The 19,353-nt window shown below is 36.1% G+C and overlaps 1 protein-coding gene across 2 annotated transcripts; it reads right to left on the bottom strand.

Annotated features, from left to right (window-relative positions):
* Positions 1-1,158: 1,158 nt before the first annotated feature.
* LOC121381144 (RING finger protein 141-like) lies at positions 1,159-17,210 on the bottom strand. 2 transcript variants are annotated; one of them, XM_041510304.1, is made up of 6 exons: positions 16,485-17,210; positions 12,339-12,494; positions 10,989-11,097; positions 8,572-8,735; positions 7,992-8,111; positions 1,159-6,586 (listed from the first exon to the last, which is right to left on the bottom strand). In XM_041510304.1, exons 2-6 carry the CDS (start codon positions 12,473-12,475, stop codon positions 6,430-6,432), a joined length of 687 nt encoding a protein of 228 aa, XP_041366238.1. In that variant the 5' UTR covers positions 12,476-12,494; positions 16,485-17,210; the 3' UTR covers positions 1,159-6,429. The 2 variants fall into 2 exon arrangements, with proteins under 2 accessions (XP_041366238.1, XP_041366239.1); XM_041510305.1 differs by having other exon boundaries at positions 16,710-17,210.
* Positions 17,211-19,353: the final 2,143 nt, after the last annotated feature.

The raw sequence follows: 19,353 nt of genomic DNA, 5'->3' as shown, positions 1-19,353 counted from the left end.
TGGTATTGTGAACATATAACATAGTATTCTACTATGAAAGTAGAATTTGTATCTGCCATCAATAATATGTGGATCTTCATGCTGAAATATACAGAGAAAAAAACAGGATTTCAACACTTCATTATGAAACAATTGTTGCCCATAGCAACAATTGATGGAAACTAATATTTTTAATGAACTAACTAGATAATTAGCTTCTTTGTATGTTCCCCATATCAGAACTACTAAAAAGGTCATACATTACCATATAGTGGCTGCTTGTTTGATGGCCATCTATTGTGTGGATGACCAAGGAGTAACAATGTGATATGAAGTTTTATTAGATGGTATGGTGCATCTATCTTTTGGTGTATTGGTTAGAGTTCATAAGTTACACGGCTCTAGTATAGCTTTTCATGGTGTAAATGACCCAAATTATCAAACTGACTTCAAACCAAGTTTGACAAAATCGGTCACTAGACTTTAAGGTCTCACTACACAGATCACTTCCGGGTGAGAGTTCATTCATCACGGTCCACTATAGTTCCTGATTGTGGCACATGTTATGGTTCACATATTCACTTCTAGGAAATGGTGAAGAATTAAAACAATATGTATGTTTAATGGTAAGCCTTCTGGCTGTATTTTGCGCATTTTATTTTGTAATATTGTGCATCGACCTTTTGGGACATGGGTATATAGCGCAAGTGACAGCCGGAGTGAATCGGTTAATGAACCACCTGTTCGGACCGGTACTACAGCCAGATGCGGTCATATAGCAAAAAACTGAGACGGAAATGTTCACAATTTTGGAGTGAATATAAATGCTTATATAATGTATGTTCGCAATGGTGTATGTTGTTAGTGCCAACAAGAACCCGTTCTATGGGCAATCTTCGCTTGAAGTTGGGCAGTTTAACATGGGTTTCAATGGCAGATGACATCCGTGTAGTGAGACCTTATATGAACTGTGATTTAATTGTAGATTTATGGTTACATGCAAAACTAGACTTTACAATGTTTACCAGCTCTCTAGTGAATAAAGTCTTTACTGCATACCCTTACAATTCTATGGTAAAAAAATGGGGGGGGGGGGGTCCTTGCGCCCCCGTGGATTCACCTCTGGCCTTGGGTCGAAGTACCTATAATAGACCTTCAGTTAAAGAAGTAACTCTGAAGAATTAGTTAGAATTTATTCAACATGATGATTAAAATTTTATATATAAACAATAATGTACATATAAATTCAGGTTTCAGGATTTTAATAAATTATTACATCTCATAGATAACAATAATGTACACAAAAACAATAACAACTTACAATAAACATTAACACGAATAACATGAACTGGACAACAGAATCATTTGGAAAACAATCACCAGCCTTTATTATAATGATATTGGGTAAAATTTGTTACAAATCATGAAAATCTTGCTAAGTATGTTCAGAGTATATTTTCATTAAGATTACAGCTAAAAATCATATATCACAAGGATTAAAGTCAAAGGGTCTTCATTCTTGGATCTACATGTATGATAAAAAATATTGTTCTCCCATAAATTAGATTTATTACACGTTATTCTAAATGTTTTGAAGACAACGTTAAAAAATAAATAAATAAATAAAACGCTCACAAACATGCACAAGCTAAAAAAAAGAAAGAAAAAACAACTTTAAAAATCACAACAAAACCCCCACAAACGTACATGTTAAATAACAAGAAGAAAAAAGTGTTGTACAAATGTTTTTATTTTAATGCCCTTTGAAACATTTATATTGCTTGGGTACCAGAGATCAATGGATGGAAAAGTGATGTAAATATTATAGAATTGTTCCAAATTATAGTATGTAAATGTGCTCTCCTATTTCTTCCAAAATCCACCTTTCATTTTAAAACTGCTTTACTACTATATAGCACAACCTTTTGTTCATCTATAGATGTGGCCCAAACCTAGATCATACCCTCCTGTCTTGGACGGAGTAGCCAGCCAAGGCTGGCACCTGTGCCCAGGACAGGCATGCACTACAACAGCTTGTTCTGAATGTGCATGTTAAACTCTCTGACATGACCTGACCATACCCAATGGCCATAATATGTATATCAAATGTAAAGCTGTTGAACTTCATTTTTAGGCAGGGTAAAATAATTTTGGCTATAATAACAGTTTAATGTTAATTTACATATTATTTACGTTTGGCTTAAATTAGTATCAATTTTACAAATCCAATGTGTTACGTATCATTCTCATGTTTGTAGTAGGTAAAAAAAAACAGCATTTTATACAAAACAAAAAAGGTGCATACCATGTAAATTAGGTAGCTTTAAGCATTTTAATGGGATTTCGATTACATGTGAGCAATAACCATCAGAAATTGACAAATTTGTATAAAGGCTTCGTGAGTGTACATACAGCTCATGTTATTTAGTTGTTAATTGCACATGAACAGATTGCGAAAGACAAGTGTATTTTTACGGTTAATGGACACAGAAAATATCCAGCATCAAACTTTGTTTTGTATTAGTGTCATTAAAAATGTAGAAGGTTTCGATGTAACAATGAAATATTAACATTACTTTAAAATAACTTCTAACTCTAAAGTCAAATCTTCACATAATTTTTCAACAACAAAAATATGTGCTTGAGATGGTACACAAATGAACTGCAGTATATATTGCACTTGAACAAATACAATATTTGCTTTCAGTAAGAAAAAAATCCCGATACATTAATGTTTTATATTTTAAATTCTACAGTATATGATGACCACACCTGAAAATTAAAATGAGCCATGCTAAACATTAGTTACAACAATAACAGAATATTAAACAAGCTTCCATTTTGTATCACGCTCATGACAAATGAACATTATTTCACAGAGGACATAACATTGATATAAAATGGTAGTATGCTTAATATTACATTGCTTCAAACACTGCAGGTGAAGATAGTCTTTGATATTGTATGTACAGCTGCAGTGTGACATACCACTTCCTAGTGTGATGTATCACTTTGATACAAAACAGATGATATTGTCAACCAAGAATTAACTTGGTCTATCTGCAATACCAAATATATTGCAGACAGACAGACATTAATTTTTGGTCAACAATATTTCATGTATAGTTTGATTGATTGAATGTTTGTTTAACGACACCCCAGCACAAAAATACATATCGGCTATTGGGTGTCACAAATGGTAATATTTCATGTATAGATAATAATAAAGTGTCATTTCCTGGGTTAAACACCAAACTGAAATGCTGGAGGAGTGTAGTATTAACGGTAATGTCGGGGTCATACCTAGCCTAAAACAAACTGAAATGCTGGAGGAGTGTAGTATTAACGGTAATGTCGGGGTCATACCTAGCCTAAAACAAACTGAAATGCTGGAGGAGTGTAGTATTAACGGTAATGTCGGGGTCATACCTAGCCTAAAACAAACTGAAATGCTGGAGGAGTGTAGTATTAACGGTAATGTCGGGGTCATACCTAGCCTAAAACAAACTGAAATACTGGAGGAGTGTAATATTAACGGTAATGTCGGGGTCATACCTAGCCTAAAACAAACTGAAATGCTGGAGGAGTGTAGTATTAACGGTAATGTCGGGGTCATACCTAGCCTAAAACAAACTGAAATGCTGGAGGAGTGTAGTATTAACGGTAATGTCGGGGTCATACCTAGCCTAAAACAAACTGAAATGCTGGAGGAGTGTAGTATTAACGGTAATGTCGGGGTCATACCTAGCCTAAAACAAACTGAAATGCTGGAGGAGTAATATTAACGGTAATGTCGGGGTCATACCTAGCCTAAAACAAACTGAAATGCTGGAGGAGTGTAGTATTAACGGTAATGTCGGGGTCATACCTAGCCTAAAACAAACTGAAATGCTGGAGGAGTGTAGTATTAACGGTAATGTCGGGTCATACCTAGCCTAAAACAAAATGAAATGCTGGAGGAGTGTAGTATTAACGGTAATGTCGGGGTCATACCTAGCCTAAAACAAACTGAAATGCTGGAGGAGTGTAGTATTAACGGTAATGTCGGGTCATACCTAGCCTAAAACAAACTGAAATGCTGGAGGAGTGTAGTATTAACGGTAATGTCGGGGGTCATACCTAGCCTAAAACAAACTGAAATGCTGGAGGAGTGTAGTATTAACGGTAATGTCGGGGTCATACCTAGCCTAAAACAAACTGAAATGCTGGAGGAGTGTAGTATTAACGGTAATGTCTGGGTCATACCTAGCCTAAAACAAACTGAAATGCTGGAGGAATGTAGTATTAACGGTAATGTCGGGGGTCATACCTAGCCTAAAACAAACTGAAATGCTGGAGGAGTGTAGTATTAACGGTAATGTCTGGGTCATACCTAGCCTAAAACAAACTGAAATGCTGGAGGAGTGTAGTATTAACGGTAATGTCTGGGTCATACCTAGCCTAAAACAAACTGAAATGCTGGAGGAGTGTAGTATTAACGGTAATGTCGGGGTCATACTTAGCCTAAAACAAATGGGGTTGCAGGACAAAAATAATCATGGCACAGTAATAAGACTGGATCTCCTATTAGACAAAAGTGACACCTTTTCTTAATTTTTTGGGTTGGTGGGAGTGCTACTGCTCCCACCCACCCTTCTCCACTAGGTATGGCTCTGAGGTGAAAATCCATGCTGACTTAACCAAACTAGATGAAAACCTTACAATTCTAGTTGTTGATCATTCTATGGACCAGCTCAATACTTCTGTGAACTTTATCCTAATTCTGAATTTCATCCAATAACTGTCTGAGAGTTCAGCACTATTTTGCATTTAAATATTACACCTTGCCCCTTATGAAAGTCTCTAGACTCTAATAAGAGTCTGAGACTTTAACATCATCACAATGACATACAAACTGCATGCATGTGATGTCATTAAAGATTTTAGTCTGTAGACTCTTGAGTTGTATGAAAGCACAGACCCTTATGGGTGCTTCTGTTTGACAAAATTAACACAAATAACGGGGAATCTCATCATCTTCTGTTAACTTGGAAAAACACCTGGCCTGGTGCTTATAAAACTTTTAGAGTCTAGACTCAAGACTAGTCTGATACTTTATCGTCATAACAACGACATCATTAGAGATTGAGTTTGGACTCTTAAATGTTTTATAAGCACGAGCCCTGAAGCAGATGTTACATACACTTAACAGTGTTAGATGTCTTTCCTGTTTCATATTCTACCATGAAGAACCAGGATAAAAACCAAAAGAAGTCTTTGTGCAGCAATGAGAAATTTACATTGATGAGAAACATTGCAGGCATTGAACTAAGCCGAGACCAGTTGTTTAGGTTACCAAAAGATGACCACATGATGTCAAAAAAAGTTGAGAATGGTACTTCGTTTGAGATCCACAAAATGTTATTAAACTACAGTAACACCACCTAAGTATCAATACAATTAGAACATTGACTGAAGAACAGAGTATCGTGCAGTAGTTTTATAGTAGTAATAAGTGGTAGTATTGTAAACATGATGAATGTGTCGCATATATGTATAGGCTACCAGGCACCATATTTTTGAAGCTATTGGCGTGTGCTGTGTGACGTCATAGCCTATGATGGCTTTACGATTTTGTAGCGCTAAGAAAGCTTTGAAATTTCCTAGCCAGGGTCCATGTTTTCAAAGCAATCTTAGCGCTAAGAAATCTTAAAACCATCATAGGCCATGATGTCACTACACCACACACCATAGTGATGTCATAGCGTGTGATGGTTTTACGATTTCGTAGCATTTAGACTGCAACTGAACGTTGTCCACCCATGTCTGTCTTAATCACGAAGAACGACCAAAAAGCTGTCTTAATTCGTGGTGCAGCATGCTCCGTCCATTTGAGAGAATGAACCACTGAAATGCTGTGTAAATAGGTTAGAAGGAATTATTAATACCTTCTAACCTACACTAAGATAGCTTTAAAAATCCCTAGCCAGGTCCATAATGTGGTAACCTTGTACATGGGTTACCCCACACTATACTTATTTCGATGACTGTAACTGATATCTGCAATTATTATACTGACAGAATGATGTGGTCTACGTGCAATGATTCTTAACCCGTATCCTGCCACATTCTTTTTACCAAATTTAAAGAATTTTCACCTGTTCTACATTTCTAGTAATATTATTAAAATCAATTTAGCAAATATTTGGTGTCATTCTAAGACTATTTATTGACATTTTCTTACTTTGTTTTTGGCAAAAATGTCAACAATTATTTTAGAAAACAATTTTTAAATGAAAACAATGCTAACTAACGTCATTGGACATGTATACACGTCAACGGCAGGAAATGGGTTAAGGATGTTACGGATGTTGAGGATGAGGGTTCAATATGAACACAATGCATGTAATAATGTTTTTGATGAATGCAGATAGGTGTCTAAGTACTGTAGAAATATTTCAATAACAAGTATCAGTGTGACGTCCCTGGTCGATCAGCTAGACCAACCAAGTAACCTTTGACCTCACTTTCATAGTCCGAGCTGTCTGGTTTTTCTGTGAGAACCCATGTGTCATCGGAGTTCTTCACTTTGAAGCGACAAATAGGACACGTGTTGTGACTGACATTCCTGTAAAAATAGGACGCTTCATTAGAACTTGTTTATACAAAACACCTATTATATAATTATGCTATGTTTATTAGAACTCGTGAATATCGTATTTCTCAATTCATAAGTTGTGAAGAGCGACCGTTTGGCAATTTTCTGTTTCAATCTTCACAACTCGTGGAATAAATGGCAGAACAAACACAAATCATTTGTGCGATTATGGGTTGGGGTGTGTGAGATTGGAGTGACAGTACAGATTTTTCATAACTCTCCACTTTGTGAACTCATATTCACAATTTGGAACTTATGAATTCACGATATTCACAAGTCCCAAATGAACGCATCATAATACTCTATAATAGGCCAGTGATAAAATAATTCATTCTAAAAGCCGTCATTGTTGAAAAACAAATTCACTTTGAGAAAATAATTATCAATGTCCACAAAACAATACAAGCTATGGCCCTCATTCCCCCACCCCTCCCACAGATACACTAGTGCTTCAAATGAGTTCTCAACCCTCAAGTCACATCCTGTCCCAATTTATCCGAGAAACAATACTCGTCATTCAGTTTCTTTAACCACCTTAACAACAATTTATTTTATTTTATATTGTGAAATACTTTATTTTCAAAGGCTTACATTTTCGTGGTTTAGCTAAAAAGCACATTTCGTTGGGTATTTAAATTTGTGGATCAAAAAGGTAGTATCATAACTTCATATTACTTGTATACAATTATATTTTCATTGTGTTTTTAAGCGGCATTCTCATTATGTGATTAGTCGCACCGACTTTTTCGCATGCGATTTGTTGTAGGGACTCGAATTGTGTGTGTAGAAAAACGTTACATCATAAGATTCCATCATGTCAAACAAAGCTCATCAGTTTAAAAATATTTTGTGGGAAATGTAAGTGCATACAAATTTTCACTGAAATAAAGAAAACATGAATGTAGACAATTTACTGATGGTATTATATAAAAAAATAATTACTGACCACATCTGGGCAATAACAGGTTTTATGGACCCATGAAATGCAGACAAGCATACCAAAAAACCCAGAGGTGACAAAACTGAACGGTTGAACTTTAATGTAATTTGACTGGCCGAGAGCTTACGATATGTCATGAGAAATAGAACATGTTCTAATCGGTACGATTCCGACACGACTTGTTGTATTGACTAAAGTCGTTCCGATTTAGGTGTTCTCACAGTACAATTCCATCGCATGCGACAAGTCGGTTCAACTAATCGCATAATGAGAACGCCCCTTAAAATTCGTTCACAGCACTAGTCTATGAAAATTAGACCACCATGAATAAAAGTGATACCACGGTACATTTCCAAATATCCTGTTCTAATTGAACTACAGAAACTTACCAACATTAACTACCGTAATTGTGACTGATATGTAAGGAAAACTCACCAAGAATCAATACATATTTCACAAAATTCGTGGCTGCATGTCAAGATTATTTCGGATTTTCGGTCCATGCAAATACAGCATTCGTTTTCATCATTAACCCCAACACGTTCTGTGTCAAACCTGAAACAATAAAACAAATTAAAGTTAAAACATTCCTATTATCTTACTGTGTTTACTGTGGTAGAAGCCATCAAAATGTGAATGTGTGACTAGTCTCATCTGATTACGGAACATTAACAAACAGATGTTTAAATTTATTTCTCATATATGCACGTTAGCATGTTGAGAGTTCTGCCATAAAAACTACATTGTTTCCATTAGTAGCAAGAGATTTTTTTATATGCACCATCCCACAGACAGGATAACACATACCACAGCCTTCGATATACCACTTGTGGTGCACTGGCTAGAACGAGAAATAGCCCAATGGGGCCCAGTGACAGTGATCGATCCTAGACTGACCATGCATCAGGCAAGAACTTTATTACTGGGTTACATTACTGATCAGATAACTCATCTCTCCGCATCTCCTTAACACAAAGCTTTCTGATCTTAATTTCATGATGTCACACACGCTTACTTTTCAAAGATCGTTGATGCTGTGATGTCTTCGGGGGTTTGTCCAAGGGGAGAGGGGCTCGATGCCAGACAGCGGACTTGTTCAGCTATCTCCCTGTACATGACAATGTACTGATGCAGATTCAGAGCCCGGGAAGACTCCACCTTGTTATTCTGTGTGTTAATCTGGTAATATAAACAACAAGTACTAGTATAGTAATAATAACAGTAATAATAACAACTTTAATATAATTAATATATACATGTATACGGAACTTCACATACATTATTTTCGATTCCTATGTATTGCACAGGTTTATTTTGCACAAGAATATATGAATGCAATATATAGGAAGTGAAAACAACAGATGGTGAAGTTCTGTATTTATTACATACCTTCTTTTATTTTTTATAAAAACTTTTTAATTTAACATCATAACTACACTTTCTTAAATCTATTCATCAATCCTCCTTTATTGGATTTACTTAACTGCGACAATCTTGTGTAATGTTTCAAATACGATGTGACGTAATTTGTAAATTAGACATGATGTCAGTAATAAAAAAGGTGCTAACTCCAGTAAAAATAAAAATGGAATTCCCCATTTACAAGTTTTGGTCCAGATCGCACATACATGTATGTGTGATACAAGATAAATTTATCACACGGTTTGAAAATATTTTCAACACATTTTATTTACGGTTACGGTATATGGTGTCGTACATATGGTTAAGGACCACACAGATATTGAGGGAGGAAACCTGCTGTCACCACTTCATGAGCTACTCTTTTCGATTAGCAGCAAGGGTTTTTTATATGCACCATGGCACATACCATGGCCTTTGATATATCATTCGTGATGCACTGGCTGGAGCGAAAAATAGCCCAATGGGCCCACCGACGGGGATCGATCCCAAACTGACCGAGCATCAAGCGAGCGCTTTACCACTGGGCTATGTTCCGCCCCTAAAACACAATGATGATAATACAGAGAAGAAAGTGGGTTACAAAAAAACAAATCTGAATATTTTAATACTGATAGTTGGGTACTGAGATTGGCACTAGGGTTATGGATGCACAATGGTCAGAATGTGACGGGCCCCCATTCAGAATGTATGCAAAGTATCAGGCGAAACCATATCATAAGTTTGGGATTGACAAACAGTGGAAAACCCAAAAACTGAACAGTCCATTAAACATAAGGAAAACTTTAATTTTTAATAATAATGTTTAAAAACCTGGTAATAACAATAACAACAACAATAAATAAAAAGTGGCAAACATTAACATGCATATAACCAATAGACCGAAATAAGGGAACACTTGATATTATAGATCAAACTATCACTATCATAGTAATGTCATACAAAGGTGTTATGTGGGACTGAATGCCAGTAACACTGTTAACTTCCTGGGGTTTTTTAGCTGCAGTCACTCTTTACTGTTGTTATTTATGTGATATTGTAGTTATTTCCATCAATATAAATAATACACCAGATAATATGTATAATATTACAGTATTAATACCTGACAGGTATAGGTAGACAGGTAACCAACGTAATATTTTTGGATCAAAACACAATGACTACAGAACTATAAGACACTGTCTTCCTTATAGAGTGTACCAGTACATGTCAAACAACACACTTTTAAAATGATTAAATACAAAATAGCTAGGAAACAGGATACAATCTTTTTAATTTTGATGGCTCTTGTAGGTTAATATGTATTTTGTTTGATGACACTACTACAGCACACTGAGTAATTATAACCAGCTACTATTGGATGTCAAACATTTAATAAGTTTGACACATAGTTTTAAGAGGAAACTTGCTATGTTTTCATTTATCAGCCAAAGATCCTTTATATGCACTTTCCCCACATATAGAACAGCACATACCATGGCCTTTTAAATACCAGTTGTGGGTAGTTCTGTCCACCATACATTTGTGCTGAACTGTTTTCCAAACAAACACAGATAGTTATGCTTGACACTGACTAAGAGCTGGGCGGTATACCATATATACTGTTCAGTATCGGTATCATGTCAATACCGATTTACCATACCGAGCATATCTTAAAATACATAAATTTTGGTATTGAAATTTTTTTTCCACTACAGAATATTTAGTAAAGCAGTAACAATACATCTGATGAATGCAAAATGGCTGAAAAGAAGTGCAGATGGATATTGTTCTTCCTCACAATCGACATACAAACATCTACATACATTTTGTGTCAACTTAAAGTATGAAATTAGCCTTAACTCAGACATGCATCTAAAACCGATTATACCGAAAATACAGCTCGATATCAGCATCGGTATCGGTATTTTGTCATTACCAAATAACGTACCGATACCGAGGTAAATCACCAAAAAAAATACTGATACCGATCCTAAATGTTCAATACCACCCAACTGTAACTGTGACACCCACCTTGAGACAGCGAACTCGGACTGTAGCCTTCCAGAAAACTGATGTGTCAGTCCCCTTTTTAATGTGAAACTGTAGCTGCTTACCTCGATGGTCGGTAAATGTGTTAGTTCTGAAAAATAAACACCACTAATCAAACATTTTTTAAAACATTCCAATACTGACACATAGGTTAATTAACATTGTCTTGTCTGTCTCTCTCTCCCTTTCTCTCTCTCTCTCTCCCTTTCTTTCTTTCTCCCTCTCTCCCTCACTCACTCAAAGACAGAAGTTTTACAATTTTTGCACTTGCTTCTTTATCATTTTCCTTTAGTGGTATTATGACTTTTAAGATGTGTGGAGCTGCTTTGCTTTGATACAAAAATTTCACATGGAATTAGTATCAGAATAAGTCCTACTGGAAAGACCTTTCAAAGTTGTGCTCTTTTGAAGTTGAATTTTTTTTTTATTTTATAAATGCACTCATATATCCAGTTAATCAATGTGCTCTAGTGGTATTGTTAAACTAAACAAACTTCCTTTTTTCACATATACAGACAAAGCTTAAAACTAAGTAGCCATCAAAAGGAGTATAAAATGCCCTTTTAAGATGGGTGATTGCTTAATAATTTCTTTTTTAAAGGTGGTTTTTAATATATTAGATGATTTTAGAGATTAAAATGTGGCTGCTAAATACAGGTGTCCGCTAGAACAGGTTTGACTATATTTTAAATAGTTTTTTGTATTGTTTTAAGAGTTGAGTGGAACCAGTGTTTCTCAAATTTAGGGTAGCTCTGTGAATATACTGGTACTTGTTGCAATGACAAATTGGATGTTGATCACACAAACCGTGCATGAGAAAACAAACATCACATCATTTAAAGCCTATATATAATAATAATAATAATAATAATAATACAATTCTTTAGTTTCAGAGGGTAAATACATTCTGTACAAGGTGACTGGTACATGAGGGCCTCTCTAATCTATACATGATATTATACATACATACATTCAAAGAAACAACATCAACATACATGTAATATGTATAGCATGAGGAACAATAGCATATATTATGAATATTTAAATAATATTTAAATCAATTTGTTAGGAAACTTGAGTCAGTGATAACTCAATACATCATAATTATTTTAACAAACACATCAAAATTAACAACAAAGGTATATCTTAAAATCGATTATTATTTGAATAGTGCTTAAATAACTGGATTTGAATGAGGCGAGGGATTGAGAATATTTCATCTTTGAAGGTAGTGTGTTCCACAGTTTAGCTCCCCTGCATGAAAAACTATGGCGATAAAATTCTGTTTTTGGTTTTAATTCATAAAGAGATACAGGTAAAACATCTACTAACATTTCATTGAGTTCAGTGACAGAGTCGCAGAACTGTTTGTAAGACAGGGTGGTCAGGTGTTTCAAGATGTCCAGGTGAGCGTACAGTTGTTCTGGAATGACAGCTGGTGCGTCCGTGGCGCTTGGTCCCTGGCCCATTTCAACTTATGATAAAACACTGAATAAAGAGGAAAACATCAACATTAATATACTTTGTACTTTGTAAGCTTGGTAAGTGGGTGGGTATAGTGCTCTCCTGATGCAGGGTTGGTCTAGGATCGATCACTGTCAGACGATCCATTGGGCTATTTCTCGTTCCAGCCAGTGAACCATGACTTGTATATCAAAGACTGTGGTATGTGCTATCCTGTCTGTGGGAGGATGTATATATAAGATCCCTAGGTACTATTGGAAAAATGTAGTGGGTTTCCTCTCTAAGACTATATTTCAAAATTACCAAATGTTTGACATCCAACAGCTGATGACTAATAAATCAATGAGCTCTAGTGGTGTCGTTAAACAAAACAAACTTTTTTATATGAATTTTTGGAAAATTTATAACTGCCTAAACTGTAGATCGCAATATATGGTGTACCAGTATGTCCAGTCTTCTGTCATACCTACTGGTATTGGCAAAAAATATGTTTTTAAATGAAGGAAATATTTTATTTAATGACGCACTCAACACATTTTATTTACGGTTATATGGCGTCAGACATATAGTTAAGGATCACACAGATATTGAGAGAGAAACCCACTGTCGCCACTTCATGGACTACTGTTTTCAATTAGCAGTAAGGGATCTTTTATATATGCACCATCCCACAGACAGGATAGTACATACCATGGCCTTTGTTACACCAGTTGTGGAGCACTGGCTGAAACAAGAAATAGCACAATAGGTCCATCGACGGGGATCAATCCTAGACTGACCACGCATCAAGCGAATGCTTTACCACTGAGCTACGTCCCGCTCCTTTTTTTAAATGAAATGACAAAAACTCTGCCAAATAAACAATGTTACCATAAATAAGTTAACAACCTGCACCCATATTTTCAAAGCTATCTTAGCACTACAAAATTGTAAAACCATCGTAAGCTATGACATCACTATGGTGTGTGTACTCTAGTGACGTCAAAGCCTACGATGGTTTTATGATTTCGTAGCATTAACTTAGCTTTGAAAATCCCTAGCCAGGTCTGGATCTCCAAGACAGACTAGACTTCAGTTAAATTTGATGAACTGAAACTCTGAGCAGTTTTCAAACAACCAATTCAGTTGTAAATAGCGCACTTTTATGGACATGCAAATATACTGTACACTGAAGCCTGAAAATTATGAAAATTTAAATGAATTTGAATTTTATATGAATAATTAGGGAACATTTTGTTCAGTATCGCATCGCGATTCGCTATGCATGTAAATTCAGAGTTCACTACACATTTAAAAAATATTAAACAGTAGTCAATTGACTAGAAATATCGCAAATCAAGGTTTTGGAAACAAAATGTTCCCTGATAATCCATTTTATTTTTAAGTCTATCGAAAACCATTCCATAAACTAGAAAATAATACTGTGCATGTTCATTGGCACATTGCAGTCATCCAATGCATTTAATGACAATGATATTTAGTTTATTCAATGTAGTATCAACTAATAAAACATTCCTATAAATGTCAAAATCCTACAATGTCATCAATCCTTGTTGCAGTATTTTGTAACCAAATGTGACAGACATGGTGATATAACACACACACTGATTGCTACTAACACTTATTATGCTTATAGTTTGTTTATTTTGTTCAACAACACCACTAGAGCACACACAATTGTCAAAAAGTAGATCTACTAGATAACCATGGCTTATCCAGTCCATTCCAATAAGCCGACGACTTCCAGATTAAAAAAAAACACATGCAGTGTCTGCAATACCTTTTTGAACTTTATATTAGAAAGACCCTGCCCAAAACCACAGAAGTCTGGTGATGTAAAAATACTGAGCACGTTCTATGTCTTCTGCTGCCAGATCTATACTTTGTGCCGGGACAGACGCATTGTGTATTGTTACATTTGATTCAGTTTCAGTGCGTTTCTTTTTTAATTTGTACCATACTCACCAGACCCTAAATGCGATGGTTGCCCAACGGACTATCTTTGTAAAATTCTTAGTTGCCTTTAGCCAATAATTTTCAACCCTGATACTTAGGGCCTCCACGAGTCTAAAATATCGGACTCAAATACTCGAGGTCAAACTCGACTCTGACCTGAGTACCCGACACTTACACTAAACAACATTGAAACTAATAAGGAATAAAGTGAAATAGCATTATGCATCTTATTTCCAGCGCTGAACATGAATGCCAAATCACGCCATTGTATTGCATTCCACACATTCAACTTAGTCTTTTATTTTACTTCATGTCTCAAAGCCCTAAAATGTAACTGGCAGCACAAATATTGCAACATGACATTAAAAAAAAGGATAGTTAAATGAGATTGCTCTTCCTTGCACGGGTACTCCAAGTCCTATGGACCAGGGCTTCTAGAATTTTATGAAAATTCACTAGCCATGGGATCAGTGATTTTAAAAATGTACTAGCCATAATTAAAAATTCACTAGCCCTACTTTAAATAAATACAATTTTACTAATAGTAATAATCAGATATGTGACCTAAAGAGGGAGATTGAGCTTATAAATTCTTAGATTTGGGGTGGAAAGAGGGGTCAGGATATTCACATTTACGAAATATGTAAATGCAACATTTGACAAGGTTTGGTTTCCACTAGCCGTCGGGCTAGTTATAGTAATTATTTACTAGCCCAAACACCGAATATCACTAGCCATGGGAGTGGGGCTACCATAATCTAGAGGCCCTGTATGGACGAAGTTAAGTATTGCTAGACTCAGATCGTGCCCGAGTACTCGAGCACTCATGGAGGTCCTACTGATACTGGCAGATAATGTACACGAGGTATATACATTTTGCCATCATTGAGGAGCTTTACCAACAGCACAAATGTCGGTGATGCTCCTCACCTTCGGTAACTTATATCTAAATGACAGTAATTACTGTTGGTGCCATCGTTAACTTTGAGCCCTGAAAATGTATACATTTGGTATATATTATCTGCCAGTATTTAACATTTAAATATTTGAAATATGTCTACATACAGCAAAATAACCTTTCAGTCATATTTATTTGCTGCAAAAGTAGCTTTTTCGCTATACAGTTATCTCTGATCGCAGGGAGCCAAATAACCGTCCATATGTCCATCTAGCTCTCGAACGGCAGAGGACTCGGGTTAGTACATTGGTTGGTCCACCCATACCATGAGTCGTGTTAACAACAGTTATGTGGTGAGAAGAAGAAGGAAATGTTTTATTTAACAACACTCAACACATTTTATTTACGGTTATATAGCATCAGATTATGTGGTGAGAGATATGTTTGGGGGGGGGGGGGGGGGGGACGGGGAAGAGTTGTGATCATGTTGGGGTAGGATCCATGGCTACGCCAGTGTTATAATGAGACTGAATTTCACAGGAGTAGGTCAACTCGCCCCAAAACCAATTCACCCCTACCAACTCAACCCAGCTGTTGATCAACTTGCCCCACACTGTTTAGTCAACTCATATCATTACTGTTTTATTCATTAAATATACCAATATTTTAAGCAATAATGTGCATTAAATAGTGTTGAATATGTACACCAATCGAGTTCAAAAGACTTGCCTGATCATTCCTTTAAGGAAATAAGGGACAAACCCACAAACGTCATTAACATAGGCTTGACAGTTCATTCATCATTTTAATAGATTATTGTTTATTTGAGATTAGGATCTCCCCAATATAAAACCATTTTAATAAGTGGTCATAATAACAGTTTCACTGTAATATTAGTAAATAAAATGACACCAAACTTGTAGACGTCCATTTTTAATTTCGTCACAATTATTTACGGACAGTAAAGTTTGGGGCAAGTTGTCCAAACACTAGGGCGAGTTGGTAGGGGGCGAGTTGGTTTTGGGGAAAGTTGACCAGCATTTCAGCATTTAATTTCACTATACTTACCATTTGTGACACCCAATGCCCTATGCCCCATGTGTATTTTTGTGCTGGGGTGTCCTTAAACATTCATTCATTCAATTTCACAATGTGCTCACCTGTCATAAAACAAGCTGACTCGGTAGTGAGTTATACAGTAAACAATCAAAGACTGATGATCATGGTACATTGCTGCAATGATGACTGATGCGGGAGTGACGGACAAAAGCTCTGACTTTGAACTTTGATAATCATGACAGATGAGATGAGAAGAATAAATAAAATTATTTGCTGCAAAATTATTCACTAAAAGCATATATTATTTTTTCATTAATTTTACTAACCGAGATTTTCTAGAATCAGTGTACTATTCTAATTAACCCACAGTTATATAACTGATATTTTCAATCGTAAGAATTCACATTTTCTGTTTTTGGATGGTGACTAACATTTGGAGTTGTCTGCCTTGACAAGAAGAAAACAAAACAAACACAAAAACCATGTCTTAAACCCGAACCAAGTCTAGAATAAGGACTTGAGTAGCTTTCATGTGTCAGTTATTTTGTCAGTTAAAAGGGTAATATTCGATTAACAACACCTGTGCGTTTCTTATTATCTACGTCTAACATATGTTTTTGTGACTCATAAAGAGAGTTTAAAAAAAAAAAAAAAAAAAAAAAAAAAAATGGACCCCCCCCACCTCTCCATAGGCCTACACACACATGCGCACGCACGTACATAGGCACACGCAAACACCAAAAACATTTTGTACCAAGTAGCTACTCTTATTTAAGCGTGTAGCTCAGTGGTAAAGCACTATGTGACTGTGATTACCCCCCACCCAGTGTTCCATGACTGGTATAATACCGTGATGTATATTATTCTTATATATCAATGGCAAAGTCATAATAATTTAATGATAATATAAACGATCCCATAATTTCTCCTTTCCGTGGGAGTGACCTATAAGGCAATGGGTTTTCTGTGTCTATTAGCCAAGTTAAGTGTCAAAGTTCAGATGTTAACCAAAATTTAATGCTGGAAACGGCATGCACGAATATGTGTATGTGTGTGTGTTTGCGTGTCATTGTGTGTATGTATGTGTAATTATTTTTTCAGTCAAAAACATTAACATATTCAAAGATGTATAAGCTTGTATGCAAGACCATGCTCCTATCATTGAGGCGCAAATATGCATTATTAGGGAGCGGGGATAGCAACGGCAACATACGTTTATTTATCTATGTATCTATCTACCTATCCCTCCCTATCTCCCTCCCTCCCTCCCGTCCTCCCATCCTCCACGCACGCACCCACCCATCTATCTATCCGTTCGTCCGCACACCCACCCACCCACCCATCCATCCATCCACCTAAAACCTACCCATTCATCCATCCATCCATCCATCCATCCACCCAAAACCCATCCACTCATCCATCCATCTATTTATTTATTTGGGCGGGACGTAGCCCAGTGGTAAAGCGCTCGCTTGAAACGCGGTCGGTCTGGGATCGATCCCCGTCTGTGGGCCCATTGAGCTATTTCTCGTTCCAGCCAGTGCACCATGACTGGTATATCAAAGTCCGTGGTATGTGCTATCCTGTCTGTGGGATGGTGCATATAAAAGATCCCTTGCTACTAATAAAAAAAATGTAGCGGGTTTTCACTCTTAGTCTATGTTAAAATTATCAAATGTTTGACATCCAATAGCCAATGATTCATTAATCAATGTGCTCTAGTGGTGTCATTAAACAAAACAAAACGAAACAAACCAAAAAATATTTGTTTATTTATTTATTTATTTATTTATATTCACTACTACTTATGTTGAGGTAATTAATACGTAGGCTTAGCATTATGTATAGTCATCATTTGGGCAGTCCCCCCCCCCCCCCACACACACACACCACCACCACCCACCCACATTAGTAACATCAATTTGCGGATCCGGGACTTTGGAAAGAAACATCGAAATAAAAGAGTTTGGGTTTATGGAATGCTAAAACCACGTAGAGTCGAGAGCATGGGTTTGAGGATTCGAAGAAAGGGCTGTTTAACAATTATTACATAACATAATGAATTTTTTCTTTCTTTTTTCTTTCTTTTCTCCCACACAAATCTATGAAATTTACCTCAATTGACCTCTGACTTTAAATCCAATGCATTTATGGGGATGATTGATAAAAAGGAAGATGTAACCCTCGTCCCGCGGTTTCCGTGAATGCTATTTTCAGTTTCAATTATTTTATTTCAATCAAGCATTATTATGATTTCTTAAAGGAATGGACAATTAAGGCATTTAACCTGGTATGCATATTCAACGATATATAATTCACATTATTGCTTAATATCAACAAGTATAATCGTATAGTTAATTAATAAAACGAATAATTGTGACGGCTATTATATATAACGTTCGCAGCCATTTTGTATCATCCCAGTGAATACGCCCTCTGGCGAGCTGGTGGTTACGTAATACCTAACGTGTCACGTCAGGAATTAGTCTTCGAACTGAAGAAAGAAAACATACCTGATTTTTCCGGATGCATCGCAATATTCTGTAATAATAGTCATCCCAGTAAGCCAGCAACAATTATATATTATTTTTAATACAAAATAAACCACCATTGTCAAAGTGTTGAAAAAAACTGTATTATGTTTTGTACATAAATTAACCCACGTACTGAAATAATAATCAGAGTGTTTTCTTAGTTAATTGGTCTTTTCTTTCCGTGGCCTGTACCTGTGGTTCCTGATTGGCAGGTGTATCTTTAGGCGGTCCCCAGACACTGTGTCTAAGCACACTAAAAAGACGAACCTCTTTTATTAAGATCACAGGGTATTGTGTGTTAACCGCACGGACACCCCTCTAATCGTAATTGATCAGCCACCCTGCTTTATTACTGTAAGTAATTCTGTAAAACCCTTGATTAAGTAGACTTTCCCATCTAAAATCACAAAACTGACCAATTACGTAGTCCCAAAGA

Source organism: Gigantopelta aegis, chromosome 9 (genome assembly GCF_016097555.1).
Source record: "Gigantopelta aegis isolate Gae_Host chromosome 9, Gae_host_genome, whole genome shotgun sequence".
NCBI lineage: Eukaryota > Metazoa > Mollusca > Gastropoda > Neomphalida > Peltospiridae > Gigantopelta > Gigantopelta aegis.
The sequence above is the reverse complement of the archived record's forward strand: the minus strand, read 5'-3'. Positions and strand labels throughout refer to the sequence as shown.

Bases quoted from the DNA above. Each gene is read 5' to 3' on its own strand.
- LOC121381144 (XM_041510304.1), bottom strand. From the start codon at position 12,475: ATGGGCCAGGGACCAAGCGCCACGGACGCACCAGCTGTCATTCCAGAA. The intron at 11,098-12,338 runs GTTAGTAGATGT...TTTATTTTTCAG, and splicing joins GTCACTGAACTCAATGAAAT to AACTAACACATTTACCGACC. The intron at 8,112-8,571 runs GTAAGCGTGTGT...TTATTGTTTCAG, and splicing joins GCATCAACGATCTTTGAAAA to GTTTGACACAGAACGTGTTG.